At 40.6% G+C, this 24,547-nt stretch overlaps 1 protein-coding gene and 1 long non-coding RNA gene across 3 annotated transcripts in view; both read right to left on the bottom strand.

Moving 5' to 3' along the window:
- Positions 1-6,710: 6,710 nt before the first annotated feature.
- On the bottom strand, positions 6,711-9,701 carry LOC112560405. Its single transcript, XR_003098529.1, has 3 exons — positions 9,559-9,701; positions 8,994-9,098; positions 6,711-8,451 (listed from the first exon to the last, which is right to left on the bottom strand). It is a non-coding gene; the product is annotated as an uncharacterized LOC112560405 (long non-coding RNA).
- Positions 9,702-15,151: 5,450 nt separating this feature from the next.
- The window catches only part of LOC112560404 (glutamate receptor 1-like), a 29,518-nt gene continuing 20,122 nt past the window's right edge, over positions 15,152-24,547 (bottom strand). The window contains exons 6-8 of one of the 2 annotated variants that reach the window (XM_025232245.1): positions 17,747-17,896; positions 17,163-17,369; positions 15,152-15,261 (exon numbers count right to left, since the gene is read on the bottom strand). In XM_025232245.1, coding sequence (XP_025088030.1) covers positions 17,849-17,896 — 48 coding nt within the window. In that variant the 3' untranslated portion in view covers positions 15,152-15,261; positions 17,163-17,369; positions 17,747-17,848. The remainder of the gene's footprint in view (positions 15,262-17,162; positions 17,370-17,746; positions 17,897-24,547) is intronic. The other variant, XM_025232246.1, reaches the window with a different exon arrangement.

Genomic DNA, 24,547 nt, shown 5'->3' with positions numbered 1-24,547 from the left:
TTGTCCTGGTAACCATCTCGATCTTCTGGGCGATGTATGCAACCTGGTCTTCAGTTGAGCGATGTTGTCTGAAGCCTGCTTGTTCTGGTGTAAGGATGTTGTTCTTTTCCAAGTGCCATGATAATCTGGTGTTGATGAGGCGCTCCATTAACTTGCCCACGCAACTGGTGAGGCTTATGGGTCTGTAACTGTCCACCTTCGCTCGGTCTTTGCCTTTCTTGTGGACGGGCACCATGTCTGCCTCTCGCCAGATTTGTGGTACATGGCCGCTGTTCCAGCTGTTGTTGAAGAGGTCGAGGAGTTTGGTCTTGGCTCGTGGGCCCAGGTGTTGCAGCATTTCATTGGTGACCTTATCTGGTCCAGGGGATTTCTTCTGACTTAGGGTCTTGACTGCTTCTTCAAACTCTTTCATGTTGAATGGTTTGTTCATATAGTCTTCCTGGTGTTTTCGCTGGTTGAATTCTCTTCTTTCTTCATGAACTTGCTGTTTCTTTTCTTCTGGTACTGTGATGTTGCTGACCTCTTCATAGCTGTCAATGAAAGCGTTTGCTGCTTTTCTACCTGTTAGCATATCTTGTGCTTGTTGTATGACGATCGGTGCACTTCTAGTATCTTCATCATTCATCGCCCTTGCCAGCTTCCATAACTTGTTTCCTTCTCTGTCTAGATTTAGTTCCTCTGTTTTCTCTCCATCTCTTTCTTGCAGCTTCGTTGCAGGCTTTTCTGTATTTGGCGCTTGATTCTTTCAGTGCTATGTTGTTTTCTATGGTGGGGTCATTCTCAACCTTTTCCCTGATCTTGGAGACTTCATCTTCTAGTTCTTGGAGTTCTTCTGTCCAGTATGGCCTATAGTTCTTTCGTGCGCCTCTTGGTATTGCTTCTGAGGCAGCTTTTAAGATCGCCTTGTTGAATGCATCGATGGCACGGTTGATGTTCTGGTCCGCCACACGTATTCCTTTGGTGTACTGGTCTGACAATGAGACGAAAGTATCCCAGTTGGCTTTCTTGTAATTCCACCTGGGAAATGTCTTTGAATCTTGGGGCCTGTACTGCAAGTTGATGGCCAGTTTGACTGGTCTGTGGTCGCTGCCGCCTAACTGGTTCTGTACCCCTCTGGTTGTTTTCTTGGAGAGGTCGTCAGTGGCGAAAGCAAGGTCAGGGGTCGTTGAGGAGACCCATCTGCGCGAGAAGAAAGTCGGTGGGTCTTCTGGATCGTTCAACAGGATCATCTTGCTATCGATCTGCCAGTCCTCCACTTCCTCTCCTCTATTATCCGTCTCGTCGTAGCCCCAGCAGGTTGAGTGGCTGTTGAAGTCGCCGACAGCCAAGCAGTTTTCGGCAGGGATATCAAGAGTCTGCAGGGAAAGTTCTTTGTCGGGTGGGCAGTACAGGTTGAAGATAGTGAGCACAGTGCTGTCTACTGTAATCTTGACTCCATTTATTTCAGCTTGCTGATTCGTGTCCACTTGGAAATCTCTTGCTGGGATGTTATTCTTTACAAGAATCAGCACACCTCCCTTGTGTCTTCCTTCTCTGTCCATCCTGAAGGTTGGTAACCTCTGATGGTAAATCTGTGGTTGGGGTTCAGGTGTGTTTCTTGAATACAGGCCACATCTATTTTTTCAGCATGTAGTCTTTCGGTGAGGGCTAATTTTTTGTTGTAAACGCCCTCGGCGTTCCACTGTAGGATGTTGAGAGGCCTCAGGGTCTCTTCTGTGGTTGTTGTTCCTTTTCGGCCAGTAGCCATTTCCCTCCGCCTCCGAAGCCTGGCTCCTCGCATCGGGGCGTGGTGACCACCAGTATCATGGGTGGGCCCTGTTGAGGCGCAGGGCCGGCACTTCGCCCGCCTGGCGGGACCTCACAGGCAAAGCACCATATCGCTTAGAGTGAGCGTTGTCCATTCCATGCGAGTGTCAGTGCGTTGTGCTGCCGTTAAGCGCACGATGGCCCAGCACATCCGTCTTCGGCGTCAGTTTTCTTTTCCGAGTGTCTTTCTCGTAGAGAGACTTGCCGTCCAAGGCTAACGACCATCCTCTGGCCGGGTGCAACACTTTAGTCTGGCCTCTACCCTGACAGACCTGTTCGGCTTGGTTGGACCTGCCAGGAGCACAAGGCTCCCGCCGACATAGCTCTGTGGGTCGACGAGGCACACAAGCCACCACACCACTACAAGGTAAGTTGCACCAATTGGTGGTGGAGTCTTTGGATGAATCTAAAGAATACTTGTACTACAAATTATGTAATAATTGCATGTTTTTGATTGTTTTCTGATTCAAAATGTTTTATTCAATGCTTTAGACGTTGTGTTTTTTTTTATGTGTAATAAATGCGCCTTCGATTATTTTAAATAAACAAAAATTATGTATTCACAAAATTTAAAAAATTAAAAAAATCTTTTAAACTTGAACTCATTTACAATTCTACGTGATGTATTGTTCCTTAAGTTTTTTGGTTTTTTTTTCTGCTAGGAAGGCTAAACATTTATCATCTGTAGCTATAATTATGTCTTCGGACTGTAATTGTATTTCTTACACTTTTCTAGTTCAGATTTCAGTTTTTCGTTCTGCTCCTTCAAATCGCGAATATTTCCCCATGCAATTCAAGGTGGACATTCTCTCGAATAGCAAAACTTTCGTATAATGTCAAAATTTGAGATATCTTTAGAGGAATCGTAACACGCAGGATTCAATGAGGCACAGGTGGAAACCCATACCGCTGTTATCCGTCTGTTCATTCTGTTGCCTTTAACACTTAATTCATATTCGACTGCCGCGGATGTAATTAAAGAGTTCGGATGCCCCGTGTTCCATTTTGCGTTTGCTTGATAATGGGTGTGCATATTCTTGCCTCTGTACTGCTGTGTACACAAGCGACTCTTAATTGATTTAAAAGAACAGGGCACAAAGTCCTCTCTAATTCTCAAAACATTCTTTGCTTTCTTCAAGAGATCATTATTCCTCTCTCTTGTGGCCGGCGCATTTACAGAAGCAAACGAAGAGCGGGGACATCTGGATCCCATGTCCTGGATATCGTGGACACATATGATATGGCACATCAGCCTGGGTCCCATGGTGAAAATGCAAAATGGCTTTTGCTGGGACCCGTGTTTTGTTTTACCTGGGAATATAGTGTGGTGCCTTTATGTCCTCTATGTGTTTCTTAGAAATACCAAATGCTGCTGGTACATGTATCCGCATTTGCGTTAGTCTGTTAGGTCACAGTGCGCCACAGATGTTGCGACTAGTCGCAAATGTTCTTCACGATGTAACCTAGTGTTTGTGTAGACCTTTGTGTCTGTTGATGTTATCATTGTGAGACCGGCTAGTGACCGTCACTGCGTTGGTATATGTTGAGGGGATGAGAGTTCCACTGTTTTGCAGCAAACTAAAAATCAGATTACCATAAGTGGTTGTTCTCGTCTCACTTTGATCGTTCTCAATAATTTCTCTGCTTTTTATTTATTTACCGTCTCCTGCTCTCTGTCGACATTGTGTTGTCACCAAACAGTGTTAATATCAAAGCCAAGTTGCATAAAGTCACCGCTTCTCCCGCGTGACAGTCCCGTTAGAGCGTATCTCATCGCTATCACTACATTATCCCTGGGTCAGAGATTGATCTTCCAACAGACAGTTGCCCATTATGTTATTACGGTTTGGCCCGCACTTTACCATTGGGGAGGTTCTCTAGTCAGAAGTCTATTTTTATGATGGGAGCAGGAGTATGATTATGAGACAAGCAGCTTCACGCACCAATACAATGGACCACACGACACATCCTCGCACGACAGAGCACTTCTATGCACATCTCGCTTTGTATCATACACGCAGCATCAGTGGAGGATGAGGAGTTTCGGTTCCCGTAACATTGATGTCAAGAACGTTAAGTAAAGCTTCTAATGGCCAGTGGATGTTTGTGACTGTATGTATGACCGGTGACAAAAAGACTGTGGAAATGTAAGTAACACATGGACTGAGAGAGCTTGCAGACGACGGGTATTCAGCTGAAGTCACAAGCTGGCTGCAGGCTGATGGGTGTGTCGTCTGTCTGGCTAGCAGAATCCAGAAGTGTGTGTGATTCAGGTTGGATGACATGGCAGTCACCACTTCCCGAGACGCTGCACCGTCACCCAGTGTTTTGTATTTTCTCTCTCTCTCTATCTTTTGCAAAATTATTACGCTTTGTCAAGGCTATAAACACACCCAATTATCTTTTCTTACAATTTACGAGACTTAGTATAACGGTATTTCATATAGTCTGTATTAAAAGCAATGGAAAGGTTTTAATACAAAACGAGAATGTTTTCCCTTTCTTTCCCCAGTCTTCAAGAACATGTCTGTGTTCACGCTCTTTATAAGTAAGTCATCCTCAGAAACTAGTATTTGTTGCCACAACAATCAGATGTTTATCCCATGTTTATCAGATGTTTGTCCTGTGTGAAATCTCGCTGTTCTGCTGTTGCCTCCACTGCTACATGCTCTGTAAGTAGATGTACAAAAATATAGTTTTTCGCCCTTGGCTAGGAAGGGCGGGGTGCTTATATTCCAGTCGCTGTTCATTACCATCCACACGAACTGAGTGGGCGCAGTCCCTGGAGCACCACGAGCTTTCATCTAAGGTATTAAGGATGATTAGAGGTCTTTTTAGACTACTATTAACATTCTTGTCAAAGGCTGCTGTCAAAACGCTACAAATAATCATAGATATGTATCAACCAGCTAAAGATCATCGAGATTAGCGATTTCAGTTAATTATACACCATTTGTAACTTACAACATAGTGCTCTTAATGAAGGTACTCGAAAGTATTCTGCACTTAAAGCTAGGCTACATGTCCAAGTTCATCAGCAGGAACATTAACACATGTAAACGCGAGAAATTTATCGCCACTTATGCTGACGCAAATAAGCTGACAGACATTGCGTTGATGCTTTTATCAACACTCAAGATTCTTTATTAAATAATTTATAATCTATCACCGTCTAAGTTAAATAATACATATATATATATATTCAGACATATTCCTATACAATATCTATCACTCACACATTTCACTGGCCGGCTTATAACAGCTTATTAAAAAAAAACTAATTTTCTGTATCATTTATCCTTTCCTTCTTCTAGCTCTTTAATGAAATATCTACGTATGCAATAAAATAAATCAACATATAAACATATGTACAAAAAAAGAGCACACTTTTGTCATGTGATGTTTCTGTCCTTCTCTTTCTTACCTAAATCATAAATACATACACATACTTATATTCTCATATTTATATATAATCTCACACACACACATATTAATTCTAGGTCACCGTCCTCAGAAATAACTTTACAAATGGAGCTAATCTAGCGAGGGTCTTCCTGCCGCGCGGTGCTGTGAGCAAGAAAGTAGGTCGTCAGTCAGCCCGATGAGAGAGCAGCCAGACATCTGGATGAAGCGCACAAAAGAGTCCAGGGTGCAGCTCGCACGCGCAGAAAGAGAGATCGCTTATTTGCCAGCTACTGCACTAAACTTCCGATACATGAGGATCGAAATATCACCTCGGGGGCTTAGATCAACAAAGAGAAAAATCGAAGTTAATAGTTTTCACACGTGCAGACCTCAGAATTCCATTTGCCTCGCGCTGGGTAATTGTAGTATGGAAGCCGGGGAGAAGTGTTATTATCCAGAATTACTGGACGAAAATTTGAATTTAACCGCTTTCCAACACCACTTCGTCAAGTCAATAAATGCGTCAAAGCAGGACGTTAAAGACATGGTGGAAAGTCAAGAAAGACCAAAGCAATTGCACTTTTTCACATTTCACATGCAGATGTTTAGAGGAAAACAATTTTCCTCAAGCCTTATATGTAAAAAGCCCTTTAGCTTCTATTCAGAATTCCACAGGAGAGTATTCTCTCTTTTCAGGTTCATTTTACTGTTGTTTTGTCGTAGCTATCGTGAGAAGTCCCAGTTCATCTAGCATTTGTAAGTTTTGTTGCCTCCCTCGTGACGAACATTTCAATATTTGCAACTAACGGTTACTTTTCCGACTATGCCCTTCTCGGATACTTTCTGTCGTTCCAAGCCCACATCAAAGATTGTTGCCCTTCCTGACACCAACCGATTTGTCATGAACTTCCATCAGATCTGTCTCCTGGCATAATCTACTAGGGCCGATCTCGCTCCTGCAGACGACATTTTAACGAAGGAATTGGCTATTCCTGGCACCAGAGAAAATTTAATTCCTGCTCGGCTCCCTTGGGATTGGCGAGTGCTGGCTTGGCGGAGATTGGCTGCAAACGAAGTTGGACCTGCAGTCGGGATATTTGAACTGGATCCTCTCCTGCTTTCATGACTGTTCTTGCTTTCATGTTGTGCATTTCCTGATCATCTTCCGTTAAGCTCTAAATTCTAAAACATTGTGGAGAGCGACTACTATACCACAGGGATTACATGAACCAACGGCTGAATTTTTTCAGGAAGTTAACAAACAGTATCATCAAATCACCAATATATCCTTCAAGGAACGCTGAAAAATTGAAATGGCTGTGAGTGGCACTTACTATTGATCACAACAAGAACAACTGTCGGTTTGAGTCTCTTTTGCCAACTATCAAAGATCAAGTGGAAGGATGCTTCTTCAAGTCGGCCTCCTATCTTTACGACACCCAGAAATTCGCACACACAAAATCATTTGAGCAATCAAACGAAAACGCAACGCCCTCACACACCAGGGAATTGTTTATTCATTGCAGCGTGAAAGGCCATGTTTGCGCGTGCAGCAGAGTGAGGCATAAGAGAATACAGGACGAATCATCTCCCCTTCCCACAAGCAAATTACATAATCAGCTAGTAACCAACTGCTATTTATGACGTCAGAAAACAAGGCATTAAAAAGTTAACAACAAAAAAAGAAAAAAAAAAAGAAAAAAAAGAAAAAAAAGAAAAAAAACAACAAACAAACCCTCAGGTCTTTATTTTGTTTAAAATTAAGAGTTTCATTGTATATTGATATACTTTTCCGTTAATACTTGTGATACAAACCTTGGATGTTTCTTTCAAATTGCAAGTTTCTTAAGCAAAAGCGACAACTATTCAGTCTGATGGATTTTATAATGTCTGGTTATACCTAGGACGTGATTTGTGATACACAATGTTGCATCTTTATTGACAAAGAATGTTGCACGGTGAGCATTTCTTATGCAGTTCCGTTTCTAATAGGGAAGATGTAATGATTGATGCAAAAATATTCCAGAAACCATTACATTCTCAGACATTTTAATATTTATATCAGTCAATAAATGTGGTTAAAGACACAAAGGGATGGTGTTCATTTTTGTTTGGATTTGTAAACAAGAAATCTCAGTAATGAGACATCACATGGTCATACGATGTGCATGATATAAAGCCTCTCTCATTTCCAAACCATTCCAATTTATTTTTGCAAATTTGCATTTGAAAAGTAAAATGACAAGCAAAGTAAATGAACTCCAAACACAGCGATACACTGCGGCAGCAACTAAGGCCATTATATTGCACTGAAAGTAAATCCATCAAGCAGACTCCAGTATGCTAATGATCATTCGCGAACATCTTTACAAAATGTTAAAAGCAAATTAAGGCCAAGAGTCGCTGTGAAATAGGACATTGTGCTCACGTCGTTGTCTATCAACCAGTCATTGTGTCAATGAAAATATTCTCCATGATCCACAGTTAAAAACACATGAACAAAACACACAATAAGTAAACCTTTTCTTTAAAAATAGTTTGAAATTACTCACATAGTGCTGGGGAAAATGATCTTTAAGACTTTTGTTCGTAATGAAGGACTGCATGCTCTCCTTCTCTCTCTTCTCACACCACACACATGCGCGATCGTATGCACGCACACACAAATTGACAAAAAGCAAGCACACACACACACGCACGATCATAAATAGCTTTCACATTAAGGGACACAAGTAATGCTTATTTAGAGGTGTGAACACAAGCTTTTAACGGCTTCATATCACATCGCGCCAAACTAAAAACACATGGATCAACAGGATATATTTGCTGACGATTCTTTTTGGACCAAACTTTGCAAAAATCTGTTGAAAACTCTCCAGGATCATTCTATTTTTTAGCCTTTTGATGAATGACCGGGAACCGATGTACTCCACCGCATCCAAAACACGTTGATGGACATGGAGGCAGAATTAGCGCAGGGCGATAGTGAGATTGTCTCCCTTCGCGTGTAGGCCTGCGTGTGACCACGGACGTGTATAGGATACAGATTCATTGTGTGACGGTTGCAGAGCATGGAGATGAAGCAAATTTCGATGAAGTGTTCCTACGACACCCTGAGAACTCACAGTCCGTGCCGACCAAAGGCAGACTTGTGTGTGACTGGAGTAGCAGAAGTCACTGTCATAATGAGTTGTCCAGCGTATCAATACACGAGTGCAGTGCTTCTCTTGAATATGGGCACTAGAAGTACAAACAAAATAAATAATTAGCCAAGTATGCCAAATATTGAACACACAAGTAACAGGGGGGATACTCTGGTGGTACTGTGTGTAAAACATTCAGGGCAATGGAAACAGCATTGAAGACAGCGTGTTGCAGTGATGTGTAGTGAGTATAAGTGATGAATAGATACAAACATGCAACCACACGTATACATAGGCAATCTCGCCAACACACACATTTTCTGTAAATCTCTTTCTCTCTCCCACGCGTGTTGATTTAAGAGTTATTTCCTAAATCAATCAACTCTTTTGATTTTTTTCACAAGTAAAATGGTAGAACATTATATTTTATTTTTTAAAAATGAAGAGGAGTCTTTAAGAACTGCGTCTCGTTCGTACTGAAATGTGTTAGAGAACTCAATAACAAGTATTTTTGTCAGTTTGTATCTTGCTGACAAACAACCCCGTTACACTCTCTTCATTATCGAGCCATGTAGTGTTTGAAATTAAAGGTAAGCTGTATTGAAGCGATAACAAAATAAATAACAAAGCTACACGCACTGTTCCGTTGTTGCCTGACATTACATTGGACGTAGGTTGTCGGTAGCTGCTCCGTGTTGTTCTTTCCCTTGATCTGTCTTTTTTTCGGGAAAATCGAATTGAAGTCTGTGTGGATGAACAGTCAAAACACATTATGATGCAGGAACGAAACTGGTGATGTGATCGTACGAAATTAAAAATGTATTTTCATATCTCAATTTTCATTGGTTTTCACAAAGAAGGCGCGTGTGTAGGAAGCTGCACTGTAGAGTGCTCATGAGTGTATGTTTGCCTTGAACTAGCTGTATGTTTGCATATGTTTATGCATACAATTGCTATAACATTCTCTTTCATCAAAATATCAATTAAAGAGTTTGAATGTTCTCAATTCACGTAAAATCACTCAAAACAATGATCTAAAATTAACTAATTGAACAAACGCTTTATTTAATTTCCTTTGTAATTAAGAAAGTTTTGGATGAATGACTTTAACAGATATCAGTTAAGAAGCTTAAAAACACCTTTAGCACATTTAGCTTTAAGTCTAGTACATTGTTTCATTAAGATGGTGGCCTGCTATACTCACTATGCCTGTTTTGCAGTTCCTCTGTCTGAGCCTCATTCTAATGCAATAATCCAGAAGTGCCACAATCATGGAGAGAACAAGACCTCCACAGAATGTGAAATATTCAGAAACGTTTGAGAGAGTTAATGAGCTTGACTTGCTCTCCTGAAATAAAAAGGAAGAAAGTTGTTAGAAGCGTTAGACTCGCCATTTAGCGATCAAGTGTCAGCAGTCAGTGTTCTGCTCAAAATTATACAGAAAATAACTCTTGACAATTTGTTACTGTGCACGACCAACCGCACTGGAAAAGACTTTCAAGCTTTGTGAATGCTCAGAACTAATTCTTTCCAGAAAGCTGTGGATCAGAGTGCTCTTGAAAACTTTTCACGAAAAAAAGTAAGCAAGGAATTAGATTTTTTTTGGGTAATTGTCAAAAGTGACATTGTGACAACCATTTGCGTCTAGAGTCTATTAGTTGTAGTTTAGTTCAGTCTACATGATGCGGTCTGTTTCCAGTATGTTCTCTCTTGAAGTTGGATTGGGAGGTCCTGCTTCTTGTTGATTCTCATCCTTCGGTCGTCTTTCTGTTTACATTTAAGCCAGTCTTCTCTGCTTCTCGGCTAGCTTACTCAGTTTGGATTGTGCATGTTGTTGCGATGAGATAGGAGACTAATATCTGCAAAGTGCAGGTCTCTAGCTGTTGGATGAAGGGTCACTGGATACATATGTTGTTGTCTTGGGTCGTCTTAATCCAGAGTGTGACCATCAGGAAGATTGGGTAATATACTATGCACCCTGTCTACACCAGTGTACTTGCGAAAGGTTTGGTGTGTTTGAACGTGTGGATAATTTGACAGGACGAGTCTTCGTACATCTGGATAATGTTTTATGAGCTTAGGCACATACTATAGGTAGATCACAGCCTCCAGATGACGTCATGTCTACACTTTAAAGTCTGTTATGAACAATAAAGTGTGGTCGGATGTTTGACTGAGTTGAAAGTGTTCAGTAAATCATCATTTTTCTGTTTAAGAAGGACTTAAGTCAGCGAGAGGTTTTTCTTGCTGACGTTTGGATGACCCCGAGGCTAAGCTGGGGTCAGAATTTAAGACAAACACCCAAAGACTTAAAACTTTATGTGTGCGTTCATATACTTTCATTTTCGTGAAACATTTTTGTTTATGCTCTGCTCACAACTGTAAATGCCGTTGTAAAATATGTGTGAATATTTTCAGCTTCTTAAAGTAAAACGTGTTTCTTGTCTAGTGGCTTTACAAGACTCGAAACAGTCCTAGTTCAACAAGTTCGGGAAAAAAAGTTTTATAAATTGCAAAAAAATTCTATTTCAGTTTTGATTTTATTGACAAGTATTTTAAAACAAACTTGTTCTGACACTGTTTTTATTGTAAGATTTGCTATTTTTGACTCCGATAAAATATCATTTGTAAGTTCTGTGAATTTGGAGTCAAGCCTGTCTAGAACAAAGCCTTCTAGAGTCGCTACACAAGAGGGCGAGACGATGTTACTTTATGTTCTGTCCACACTCTCCTTTGTCATACCACCACTTGCGCTCCAGTTTGTGCAGCTCACGGGCCACTTCTCTCAGCTGAAGGACGGCGATGTTGATAGGAGCTCTGCCACAGACCAAGACATCATAAAGTTATTTAACACTGACAATATTCTGTAATAGTAAAAAATAGCCAATCTTATCGCTGGAAGCGGTCCAATGGAAAAAATGTGTAAGGTACACACTTGAACAGGAGAGCAATCGGGGAAAATATTATATCAAATGTCACCAACTGAGAAAACTAACAAATCTCCACTGAGTGTGTTTACTGTAGAGAAATTACAGAGGGAGGAGACGAAAAACAAAACAAACAAAACAACAAAAGTAGCGAGCCATAAAAAAAAATAAGTGTAAGAGGCGTGAGATTTAAAAGGATGAAAATACTTCACACGGAATTGGAGATTGGCTCTCGTTTGTAAAGTGTTGATGAAATGGATTTTCCAAACTGAAAATACTCTGGTAATCACAACACGCACAAATGCAACAAATCCAATGATAATAATACAGGAACCAGACTGCGTTAATCTATGAAAGTAAATACAAGTGTTTCTGATTGAAGGTAGGGGGCTAAAATTATAGATATAGACAAATCAATTTTTTTTCATTTCACATTATTAAGTGTTGAAAGCGAACAAATAACGAATGACCAAGCTCACATAAGAAAACCAAAAATAAACAAACAAAAAACCCCAACACACCCACAGATAAACAACTTTTTTCTTCCATTTTTCTGCATTTACAAAAAAAAAAAATGTCTATTGACTCTTGTAATAAATTATTCCTAATTTAGAAGAAAACAGTTGTGCATTAAAGGACAGAACACAATAAATTACGAAGAGACAAGGCAAAAACAGAACAAAAAAGAAAAAAAAAAAAAAGAGAAAGAAGAAACGAGAAATAGAGAATAGGAGAGAAAGGATAGAAATGAAGGTCGCTTTGCACTCTACCTCAGATCAGATCTAAGGGAGTGACGACACCGTAGCCCTTGAAGTCGAGGTTGCGGCCGCACCATCATGGTGGTGCACGGCTTCCGCTGATTGTGGTAGATGTTCATGGTGGAGTCAGCAAGAAGCATACTTCCATTTGCTATCGCGCACGCCGCTTGAACGCAGCCTCGTCATTGACGACACGAAGACGCTGGGCTGCGCCTCCTTCATGAAGTTCCACATCTGCTTGTACACAGTCCCTCTGTGCTCTGGGCACACACACACACACACGAACCAAGTGTAATGAAACACTCTCGGTAAATGAAGAACACCATTTATTTATACGGCCCGCAGTAACTGATTTATCGACATCCATCAGAGAGCTTATAAGGGCATTATGTCATTTAGCTTTGTGCAATATTATTATTCCTTCATACTAACTTAGGTGAAGATCATTTGTCATTTTCAAACTTTTATCAAGTTCTAGAAATCAATATTATTGCAAGAAATATTCAAATCAGATATAATAGTAGCAATTATAGAATTCCTAAGGTTCACATCACAAGAAATCAAGAAAGAATGTCCAAACTATTTACAGGTAACAGGAAACGTTCAGGTAGACAAACTTTGCTTGTGTAGGTTTGTTTATGGTCAGAAGGGAGACACGACGCACCTCGAGAGCTGCTGAGTGGAGCCGTTGACCAGTGTACCGTAACGGATCTCCGTCTGCCGGACAAGGTGTCGGCCGAGTTGAATCTTGACGTCCATGCCGCGTCGATGGTCAGGAAGGCGGCCAGGTTAGCCGTGTAGGAGGAGATGATGATCAGCGTGAAGAACCACCAGGCCGAGACCCACCAGCCGCCCAGATATGGACCTGGGAAAATGCCCGGAAGTGATAAGTTTTAATGAATTTACAAGATTCTCTCTCTTCTCTCTCACACACGCACGTAGCACGCACAATTTTAAAGAGCTACATCATGTTTTGTCTTGAGTAATAACTAGCTGTGGGCCTTTGTCTCTATGGTATTAAGTATCAGTGATCGGCTCTTGACATTTTAACGATCAGTACGGAGTATGTTTTTTACTGTCTTTAATTATTGTATCTGTTTTTTTTCAAGAGCTGTCTCTGTTCTGTGATATTTTGCGGAACCAAAGTGATTCTGACAAGCAAAGTTCGTTTAGATTTTAAAAATATTTTAAATAAATATCTGTGGAGAAGGCTCGGTGAGTTAAAGACTAGCAAAGCTGCTCTATGTAAAAATCAGGCAACCTCTGTTACTCCACTGCCAGCAGAAGCTCTAGAAGTAACATTTTAAAATTACATTAGAGTTCACCTCTTATAGTTTGACTATGTGACTAAGTTTTAACATGCAGACTTGCCTCGGGGAATACCGAACTTGCTGATGAGGCCTAGAGAGAACCACAGAGTGTTGGCCAACGTGAATGGATTGGACGACTTTGCCCGACATCCGCTGCCAGACTCGATGTCAGGCTGCGAACCCTTGGCGATGAACACGTCTTCTGTCCATCCTCCTTGGGTTGCGGTTGCTGCTGCTGGCGATGTTGCTCTAATCGTCACTCGTACGGACTGAAGCGGCGATGAGGGAAAAGGACGAGGCTGACGGGAGAAAAACCGAAAACGATGGAGAGCCAAACATCATCAGAGAGCGGACTCTTGAAGGAGAAGATGCCCCCATGCTGCTTGTCGGGCTTCTTGATCATGATGGACGTCCCTGTGTCCATGTAAGGCTTGGAAAAATCTACTACTCGCTCACGAACTTCAGTTATGGAGAGAGGCAGCCACAGCTATATCTGCGTCCTAAAAAACAAGATAATAATAATAATAATAATAATAATAAAATAATAATAATAATATATAATAACAACATTAATAATATAAGACGCAAGCATCATCAGTAGCAGCAGTACCTGTCGTCTTATCGTCGGCGTCATCTTTTTATTCAACACTTTTCACATCTCCTAATATGGCGATTTTTTAAACAAAAGTAACTCTTCGTGCATATGTTTTCATTATTTATATGTTTGTACATATTTGCGCAGACATACGAGTATAAATGAATGTTTACACAAAAATACGGCAGATTTTGCGTTAAGCTTTACATAGTTCTGGCCGGCACAATGAGAGAGAGACAAGTCACTAAGTATGAGGTTTGTATGTTGCTCACAGAGGCTTTGTAAAAACAATTTGTCACAGGCTGACTGTAATGTCTAATAACAAGTTGGATGGAAGTAAGAAACGCAATCAATAACTTTCCTCTGATCAGTTCTTCCAATCATTCCGTTCCAGGATCCATCTTCCCTTGCTTGCCGTAAGTATTGTATGCAACCTTCTTGATGATGTATGGGAAACAACGAGTTCTGCGATTCGTTCATGAGGTCGCACAGTAACCTTCGAACTTAACGTTGCCCGTGCAGGGGTTACCATGCACTGGGACACTTTTGCATCATGAAAGGACTTTCCTGCCAAAAACATAAAACAAAATGTTTAGTGTTGTGAGTTTATTCTACTCAAGATGGTTATTACGTTGGTTATGCTTTGGGTGTCTTCTGCATTCACTCACAGCATTCACTGACTGACTGACTGACTGACTGACTGACTGACTCACTCCTATAGCTATAGTTTATTTATGATTGGGTGACAACCGGGTCCTGTTTTCTGGCAAGGGCGCATCTTTAAATCAGAACGGAAATTTGCTGACCACTCCTGTCTCTAGTGACCACGATCCAATGAAAACAATAATGAATCTGAGATTTTTCAGTTTGTTGAATAAGGAAACTGTTGACTGTAAATGTGGATATATTTAGGATTTAGTGACCCCTAGACGAGTAATAGTCATCACATAGGAGAACTTGGTAGCAAATTAATTTGGCCAATCTTGTTAAAATGAATATAGGTCCTCTATGTATACATTTGTTACAACATGTCTTGCGTTGATAATTAGAAGTGAATATGGCTTTTCACTCTGCACATGCACTGACTGGAATTTTTGTTGAAACCTGGAAACACGCCCATCACAGACAGCTTACGTTTATGTTTCTAGCATCTATTGATAGATATGATAATTTATTAGAAAAAAGTAAAGAGACATAAAGATTTCTTACTTTCTTAAGTGGTGATCTGTAGGTCAGATGCAAAATTTCTAAGGTGTGATTCTGTCTGACTCCGTGTTCATCAAAAGCTATCGGTCCAGTCCATCCTGAAATCTTGACCTAGTTCAGACATGACACAAGCTCATGGATTTAGTTTAAATGTTAGTTTTTGTTACTTAATTACTTAATCAAACCTACCATTAGTTTAAGAGTATTTTATAATGATGCTAAGAACACAACTGTTGAGAAAAGATCATCTATCATCGCAACAAATAAAGCAGAACGGCATTGCTTTAGCTGTCGATGATTGGCAACTGTAACGCGTTTTTGTTTTGCGAAAGACATTTAATACTGAATCCATTGCTGCAAACATATTGAAATGATAAAAGTTAATAGCTGAGAACTATACTGGTAAAGCAGAAATTTACATAAAATAAGCGATTAAAGGCAGAAACATAATCTAATCATTTTTTATGTAATCAACGGTTCGTGACAAAGACATGTTGATTAACACAGAAATAAGTTATATAGCGCTTGTAGTATTAGTTTAGTTTTATGTGTTCTGAAATTTGTAAATCTAAAATAATCAAATAAAACACATGTTTCTCGATATTGCCATTTTGACATCAAATGGTTAATGTCCTGGAAAACGTGCTCTTTGTTATGCTTCCCTTTTTAGGCCATGGCAAACTTTGATATCCACAACAAGAAACGAAACTCTGCCCTTTTAAACTGTTTATCCACGTTGTGGGTGAAATAATTAACAAAAGAACATTTTCCATCAATTTAGAGCAAATTACTTCTTTGGAGGCGATAACAACAGCAACTATTTGTCAAGGTTTTTGCAGAAGTGAGATGAAAAGAGAGCATTGGCGTTCACCTGGCTGCGACTACCGGAAGCTGGGCGATAGATTGGATGTAGTATAGCCATCCTGCAGAGCCCTATAGCCATCCTGCAGAGCCCTATAGCCATCCTGCAGAGCCCTATAGCCAGTCCCTTCTTGTCAAACAGGATCAATTCTTTATTCTCCTCTCCATTCATGCGCCGTTAAAGGCGTTTCGCATTCCGCTGATTAAGTGCCAACCTGCAGCTGCAAGTCCTTCAGACTAACCTGCTCTCTTGAACTCGTTAACAAACATGGCTGACTGCCACGCCCGGCTGTAACCAGCCTGCATAGGCAACGTGAGAGAGCGAGCGAGGGGAAGGAGAAAGAGAAAGTAAAAAATGAGAGCTAGGAGAACATACAATGAATGCATGAGGAGGAGAAGTTTAATCAAGTGTTCGATATGCACGTCAAGCTTCATTCAGATCAAAAGAAATTTCCTAATAAACGGAACAGAAAGACGGAGGGAATCAGGAGAAGCCCAGACAACAGAAAGACGAAGAGAATAAATAAAGAGCTAGAAGACATCGAGGGTGGGAGAAACCACAGCAAACGGCGCTTCAATGGGGGAGAAAAACTGCTTCAATGGGGTGTGTGTGTGAGAGAGAGAGAGAGAATAGCAGAACTGCCATTCGATTTGTGTGTGTGTGTGAGAGAGAAAAGTGTGCTTCGATGGTCCGGAGGAGGAGAGAAAGTACAGTAGAACGGTGCTTCGATGGTCGGGTGGGAAAGGAGAGAAAGGATAAGAGAGAACCTTAAAGCCATTTGCCTTGACTCGAAATTCAATGAGCTAAGTTTAATCAAACATGTGAAGGAAACAGAGAATATTGCATTTAAAAATGTATCTACATTTGTTACCCTATTGGATATCAATGTTTGCTACACTTCTGTTCCTTATTTCAAGATGTCTGAGCACTTTGCTCAGATTTACACCTATGTTTTACAACGTACGCCGGACGAAATGCTGGTCCAACAGTTAGAGGCAGAAGTTCTGGCGACAACAGTCTGACAGCACCATTAGTCACATCTGCTTACACGACTGCAGGCAATCAAAGCTTATACTAACCGGGAGAAACACAAAGTCCAAGTCTCAGACACCGTTGATAATAAACAGTGCTTAGAGAGAACAAAGCAAACCTTTTCTAGCGCCCTCTTGATGGCTGGTCCGTGTGTCCAGGGAGTTATGTTGCGGTTCCAGCACTGGATGCCCTTCATGTCAACATTGTACATTTCTCGGCGGCGGAAGGTGCTTTTGAAGATCTTGACCCCCTCCTCGTCCGCCAGGAGATCGTTCAGACCGCTGAGTACAGCCAGCATGGCGTCCAGCGCCAAGGCTTCATCTGCCTGTACATCCACACAGGGAACAAAATACTCAAGACTGCCAAAGGTTCATCTGCCTGTACATCCACACAGGGAACAAAATACTCAAGACTATCAAGGCTTCATCTACTTACACACTGACAGGAGGAGGAGGACTTGGTCTAGTCTGCCAAGACCTAATTATCACAAACACTGACACTGAAATGCTACGTGTTGGAACAAAAAGAAATTTATAACAAAGGCAACTAGTTCGAACACATTTTCACACACATATGTGCAATGATATATTAGTTCCTAAAATTATTGAGACTTTGTTTAAATTTAATGGTCTATGTACAGACCACACAATGCAAAGGAAGGAATTGAAACTAAACAAACACTCTTTACGGGTTTCTACTTACAGATAAGTTATACACACTCTTGTCTCGTCTAGAGCTAGTCATGAACTGTTGAAACCTGGCAGGAGTGAGTGGTCCACCAGGGGTAGCCGAAACCAGTAACATTTACACTCCGTACTCAAAAGAGCGCAACTCCAGCTTGTCAATGTCCTGTTGAAGAAAACAAAGGAAGTCAGCTGTTGAGATGAAGTCAGTAATGTCACAGTGCCTCGGTGTGGTGGAAATAATGATTTCATAATTATTTGTCACAAATTGGGTCAAAATAACCAAAAGTGAAACAATAACAAAGAAGCAGCTGAAGCTCACAAGTGAATGATATCGCGTTTAGTATCATAGTTTACATTGTACAGTGTCATAGTTTTCAGATGTATACTCTCATAGTTTACACCTGTAGTTCATATCGACATCTATATCGAGTCATAGTTTACATTTGTTTAGTTCCTTAGATGCTTCTTCTTAGATGCTTAGTTTCTTCATGTCATCACGGTTTTGAACTGTAGAGTGGTCATTGTTAAGACTGGATAGCCTCATAGACTACCTCTGCATAATGTCATAGCATACATTTGTAAAGTACAGTATCATAATTTGTAACCTATTGTGTCATAGCTTCAAGCCAAAAAACCATCGTTGAACCTACTTTTTCAGAACGATTTGTTGGCTGGTCTTTAGCCGACAATTATTGTATTCAAGCACATTGTAGCTTGATACTGTGTTTACTCTCCATGTGATAACCATTGGATTATTAAAACAGCAGAGTTATGACCACGTGCAGCAGGTGGCAAGCAGATGGGAGGCTGCATTAGTTTAGCGGGTGGGCAGACTGTGTCACGGGTGTCATGGCACAACTCCAGCAGTATTAGACATTTTATTTTATATGCTTAGCCAATTATATAGTTTCATATCTTACAATTTAAAACCACTTATTATTGATCAAAAAAGAACAATAAAAGAACAAAACAAAAAATAAAATGAAAGCCAATCACAGGCTTATAGACACCACTACATGCCTCAGAATCTGATATTAATTGTCTTGTCAATATGGACAACATTCAGTAAGCCGAAGCGTCAATGATTTCAAAAGTGAACAAATAGATGGAGTTACATCATGGTTACAAAACGATAGTAAATCCCCAAAACCTTTTAATGGAAATTATTTAGCTAGTTGAATGCTTTTCAAATGGCTAGAATATATATAATTACTGAAAATTAACATATGCTTAGACAGTACATTGTTTTATAAAATGTTTATCAAACGGCAAATTGTGGGATCTGAAAGCATACTATACAGCCTCAAAATTGCAGGAACTTGAGCAGCCCGGAGTATGAGTGCGCAGACTAATGCCATGGATCATGTCGCCCAGCAATGGCAGCCAGTGTTGAGTGGCTGCAGGTAAACACGAGAGTTAAATCATCCCGCACCCACCCAGATGCGACTCGCCAGCCCTGCTTGCCGTCTTACTCATTACGTGGCCATGATGGACGTGTCTGCCATCTGACGGGACATGGTCGCCGTCTGCACTGGGCAATGGTGCAGGCGACACGCCGTCTCGCCCACATCATTAAGCTGCTTCAGCGACTTTCATAAACCTGCCTCTGAGGTTTCATTATTAACGTCTGTAACTGTTTACCTGTTTTGGCTTTTGAAGCATTAGACTGTTACAGTTGCTGCACGTGCGAGCGCGCGCACACAAACATTTTTTCACTCTTTCCCAAACTGTCTCTCTCTCTCTCATACACACACATACACACGATGTGGCTGAGACAGATCTGTATTCCGAGGTTTTGACCGTCTGACCCTCAGCTGTTCGTCTTCCAATCAAGGACAGTGGTACCTTTACTTCTCAAGAACGTTTACTCTCGGTTGTTCATTTGAGAGAGCCAGGAAATGAGAAGTCATACCAAGGGAGAACCTCTTTCGACTTACAAACGGTGGTCATTAGAACTGCAGTTCTGGCCTTGGAAAGATACTTTGCCTTTAGAAGATGGTTGTGGATGTAGGGATGTCACCCCTAGAGCTATGAACAGGTTACATCTACCCAACCCTTCTTCCACAACTGCTACGCTACAGTGTACAACAAAGATAATCCTAAATATGCTTATTTAGCATGAGTACTAGTCTGCATTATCATAGTATGATTATAATGTATGATAGCGTATCGAGCAACAGTCCTTTAAGGAGATTTTTGGTTTTATATATATTTAAATTAACCAGAAGCGCAAACTTTTTTTACTCTGGTGTCATGGTGTGCTGGCTTTGTAAAATTAAATTACAAACGGGTTTTCGCGAACACAAAGACTTTAAACAATAAGTGCACAGGCTGATCAAATACTTTGTATTGTGTCATGAAGATCTGTAATGAATACTGTGTGGTGGACTGCCATTAGAAACTTTGCGTGTGGAGTATGTGCGATTCAAAGGGCACATTGGTGGAACTCTTTCACGCGTTGAAGAAGTAAGGGTCCCAGTTTGATCCTCAATCTCTGCAACTAACATTTCTGTTAGTTAAAGGTAATTTAATGAGCCCATTTATAACACCCAGCACTAATTTGCACACACACACACACACTCCAGCACAATTATTAGGGTAGACATCACACACACACAGGGTGGAGGAGACTTAAGTGACTGGAGAAAACAAAGAGGGTTAGCCATGTGAACAGGTCTCACACCCAAAGAGGTATTTCAGAGCTGAGATACGAACCAGCGACACCCGATTGTCACACAGGCGTGTCAGTGACTGGCCACTAACCACCCCAAGTTCCAGATAACACTTCGGAAAGTGAGTTCCAAATGCAGTGAAATAAAAGATCTTACACGCACAGGGGACTCACCTAGCCAATGGGCTGTTCATCACAGAATCTACAAAATTACCTTCAGTTTTACTACATAGACTGGTGCTATCAGATTAAATTATTATCTGTGCTCTGACAGTAAGTTTGAAAAGCAAATTAACGGCTTGATGTGATTCGTACTGTGTGCCCGGCTCTAGAATCATAACCGGGTGCGACACGCTGGTGTGCAGTAGACGAGAGCCGCCGATGATAGCAGCCTCCCAGGTCATCAGTGTGACAACGGTTAGCGCCGGTCACCAATACAGTGACAGTTGACTGTCCTGGGTTCACATCTCCTGTCAGGCATGCTGTTCTTTCTCTGCATGGGGCATATGTTTACAGGGCTGGGTGATGTAGTCTTAGTTGCTGGCTCGGAATCTCACTAACCCCCTTATGTATCGTAAGTAAGGTAAGTAAGGTTCCATCTCATTAATAGTCTGCTGCCGACTCAGTATCCAGTCTACAGTATCTGTTAAGTGTAAGGTAAGTGCTTTGAATACAAGTGCCTTTGAATACAAGACAAATAGGTTGGGGAGCTTCAAACGGTTGTTAGACATACACAAAAAATAGTTGGTACCTGATCTGAGGCGCCTTTGTCTATGACATACTAACACTATAACAGAATTTCAATAGTTTATAGAGAAAATAAATTATTAGCACATTTGTTCTTTTCTGTGCTTATATCGATACATCGTTGTGGTCTTTAATGTTGAAATAAAAAAAATTCATGTGAACAAGGTGTCAGTGAGTGTGCATGTCCCCAAATAGGTTTCTTACCTCTTTCTTTTACTGATTAGGTTATTTAGATAAAACAAAAACAACGACAAACAGAAGATTAAGAAGAGACTTAAGAGGTTGATTTACACGTACAATAGCAAGCGGTGTAAGAAAAACTATTAATGAATTTATTAAGACTGCTTGTTTAAATCGGTGGAATTTGTAATGGTGGGACACATGCCGTATTATTCACATTATTTACGCTGTTGTCAAAGTCTAAAGGTCGTACAACTTTAAAACAATCAACTGAAATGCATCACTGTGACAACCTTATTGACAAAAAGTATTTTGTGTCTTGAAGTAAATACAGTGAGTAAACACAATCCAATTATACCCGAATCCCAAGTAATCGTTGTTAAAATACAAGTTTGTTGTAAGAATAACAAAGAGGTTGTAAGCGAGCAAAAGGACGAACAAACGTTTTAAAAGCAAAATCTTCGTTAAGAATGTCTGGTGAGCTACCCAGCGGAACTCTCCTTCACCCACATGCTGAGGTCGTTATCATTTATTTTTGGCGACGTAATCAATAATTAATTCGCTTTTAGCCAGCAGCTGGTTGGACAAACTACAAAGCCTCAGCCTCTTATTTACGACAGGAAAAAGCTTTCTCCTGTACACACACGCGCAGGAGAAGGAAATTGCTTCCTGGGGTACAAGCCACTGTCAGGAGTCACCGTTACCAGCATCCCCCCACACCAACATCCTCCCAGTGACAGACGAGTAGATGAGTCAGGACGTGGACCTTTGTCAGTTCAAAATGTAGTCGGTGGGCAGTGATGGCGAGCCCTCTAGTGTTACAATCTAGTATTTCTCTTGCCGACACGCCATGGCGGGTACATAGCATGACAGGAGTGGAAACACCTCGTCACCAACACACAATTTAAAAAGCTCTTTCGTCTGATATTTTTCGCGCTGAGCAGTTGCAAGAGATAGAGGTCAATGAACCTAAACTCGATTTCATCTGAACATGTATGAACACACTTCTTTGAATAACGAGTTGTAGTTGTACACATCGATAAACACCCATAACAATTCATAAATGGAAGTAATTTTTGGATTTCAGCCGATATACTCATATTTTGCAAAATTCTTTGTATAAATCTTCAAAAAAAAAAAAAAAAAAAAAAAGGAAATAGTATTTATCACAAATATCAAATCATTTTAATGTGTAGGTAGAACCTGTAGAGGTTGGGGTAGAAAGACAGCAGAACTGACAGATTGTGCTCTTTAACACCTATTTGTAGCTTCGCATACAGATGGAATATCTGTATGGCACGGTGAAATAATTCGTAATATTTCTGCAAATGCTTATGATTAACTTTGAAATTATATTACAACGTTTAATGTATTTCATATCGATGCTTTTCAATTTTATTATATATATTTTTTGCATTTATGTATAATCGCGCTACACTAAACTAACCTTCGTGAAGCAAAAGAGTCTTCAGTCTTCAGCTACGTGAAGCAGACGGAGTCAGAGAAAATGAAGTGACACACAATACAAGAAGAACCTCTCAGAACAAGAGAACCTCTCAGACTCCTGTCAATAAACCAGACTGACCTTTACCACAAGTAGCGGGCAGGTGACCTGGAGGACAGCGTGTGGCGCCCAACAAAGGACACAGGGTCAGCCACAGATAGTCACAGCTGTGCACGACACACAGGCACACAGAGTGTCACACAAGAGAGAAAGAACAAAAGGACAAGTCATCAAACTTTCCAACTACGAAGAGAAGCTTTGCAGAGCTGTTTCCATTCATCATATAAATTACTTCACTTAGGGACAGCAAGAACTTCCTTGATGTTTGGCTTTCTGCAATGATGTCTTTGTTAGCTTGAAGAAATAAACAAAGCAAACATTCTGCTAGAAAGATTTCCAATCATTCAGGACGAAATGACCACATTCTTTCGCAGATGTTTGCTAGACAAATCTCCTTGAACCAAGGGCCCTAAACTTCACGTGTGCAAGAGAAAGGGTTGTCTGTCCTCAAGAACTAAACAAATAGAACATGTTGTCTGTCCCCAAGCATTTAAAAATAGAGAAAGGGCTGTCTGTCCTCAAGAACTAAAAGAAATACATAAAGGGTTGTCTGTCACGAAGCATTAAAAAAAGCAAAGAAAAGGTTTTTTCCAAGTATGCTAAGAAAAAAAGAAAGGGTTGCTCTCAAACGTTTTAAGCTCAGTAATAAACAAATTAATGCGAAATATAACTGCAAACATTTTCTTTTGGTTTGAACAAATAGGTTACAAAACCATTTACAGATTATTTTTTTTGTCTAAAGTGTTAAATTGTTTGGGTTTTTAGGTCTCTCTGTCTCTCTGTGGGATTTGGTCTTCTTGCGCAGTCAAAGAAGTTGGGCATCTAAAGTTTCGGGCGGAAAGACAGAAAAAGATTGAGAAGGATGAAAAGAGACAAAGTGAAAGAGGGGTAGGAAAGGAAGAATTTGTTGTGATGCCATTCCATCAGATTATTTCTTGTAAGAGGAAACAATCGTATCATCTCATTCAGACTAGTCTTTACAAAACATTCAGTTCGTTGGAGGTTTCATTGAACAATTTTGTTCGCGACTCTTGAAGGAAGTGGATCATTTCTTTACTTTGGCCTGAAATATCAGAGTAATGTTTGTATACCATGAAGAGTATGAGTGCCCTGTGCCGCAAAACTTGCTCCCCTTTGATATTCGCTGCTTACCCACCAAATATTTGTGTATTAAAACTCATCTCTTCAGTGAGCACTACTGCAAACCACGTAGCGCTTCTTTATCCACTAACTCCTTCTCTGTCTCTCTGTTAGTGCTCCTGATTCAAACCTCCTGGCGACATGCCCCTGTAAGTTAATTTACTGTGTGCTGCTCGAATGTCGACTGTCTTAGATACCTTCACTGTACATGCTTTTAAAATTTGGTCTATTATGTTGTCCATCCTTTCAGTTTTTTTTTTACTTGTTCTCCATGTCTGGTTTTTGTCTCAAGCATACTTATCATACTGGAAGCCTACTTATTATATGCTGTTGTGGCCCCTCTTATCTATATGTCAGATGACTTTGATCATATGAGAAACGCGGGACTAAAATGTCCTAGCAACAAGCATGAGGAACAGTTGCAGACAAAAGGCAAAAAGGCGTGAGCAAACATGGGTAGAGAATATGTAGGTGTTAGCCTGCTCAACTATACTCTTTGTCAATCACCCAGCCAT

The sequence above is a fragment of the Pomacea canaliculata genome, linkage group LG3 (assembly GCF_003073045.1).
Source record: "Pomacea canaliculata isolate SZHN2017 linkage group LG3, ASM307304v1, whole genome shotgun sequence".
Lineage (NCBI taxonomy): Eukaryota > Metazoa > Mollusca > Gastropoda > Architaenioglossa > Ampullariidae > Pomacea > Pomacea canaliculata.
The sequence above is the reverse complement of the archived record's forward strand: the minus strand, read 5'-3'. Positions and strand labels throughout refer to the sequence as shown.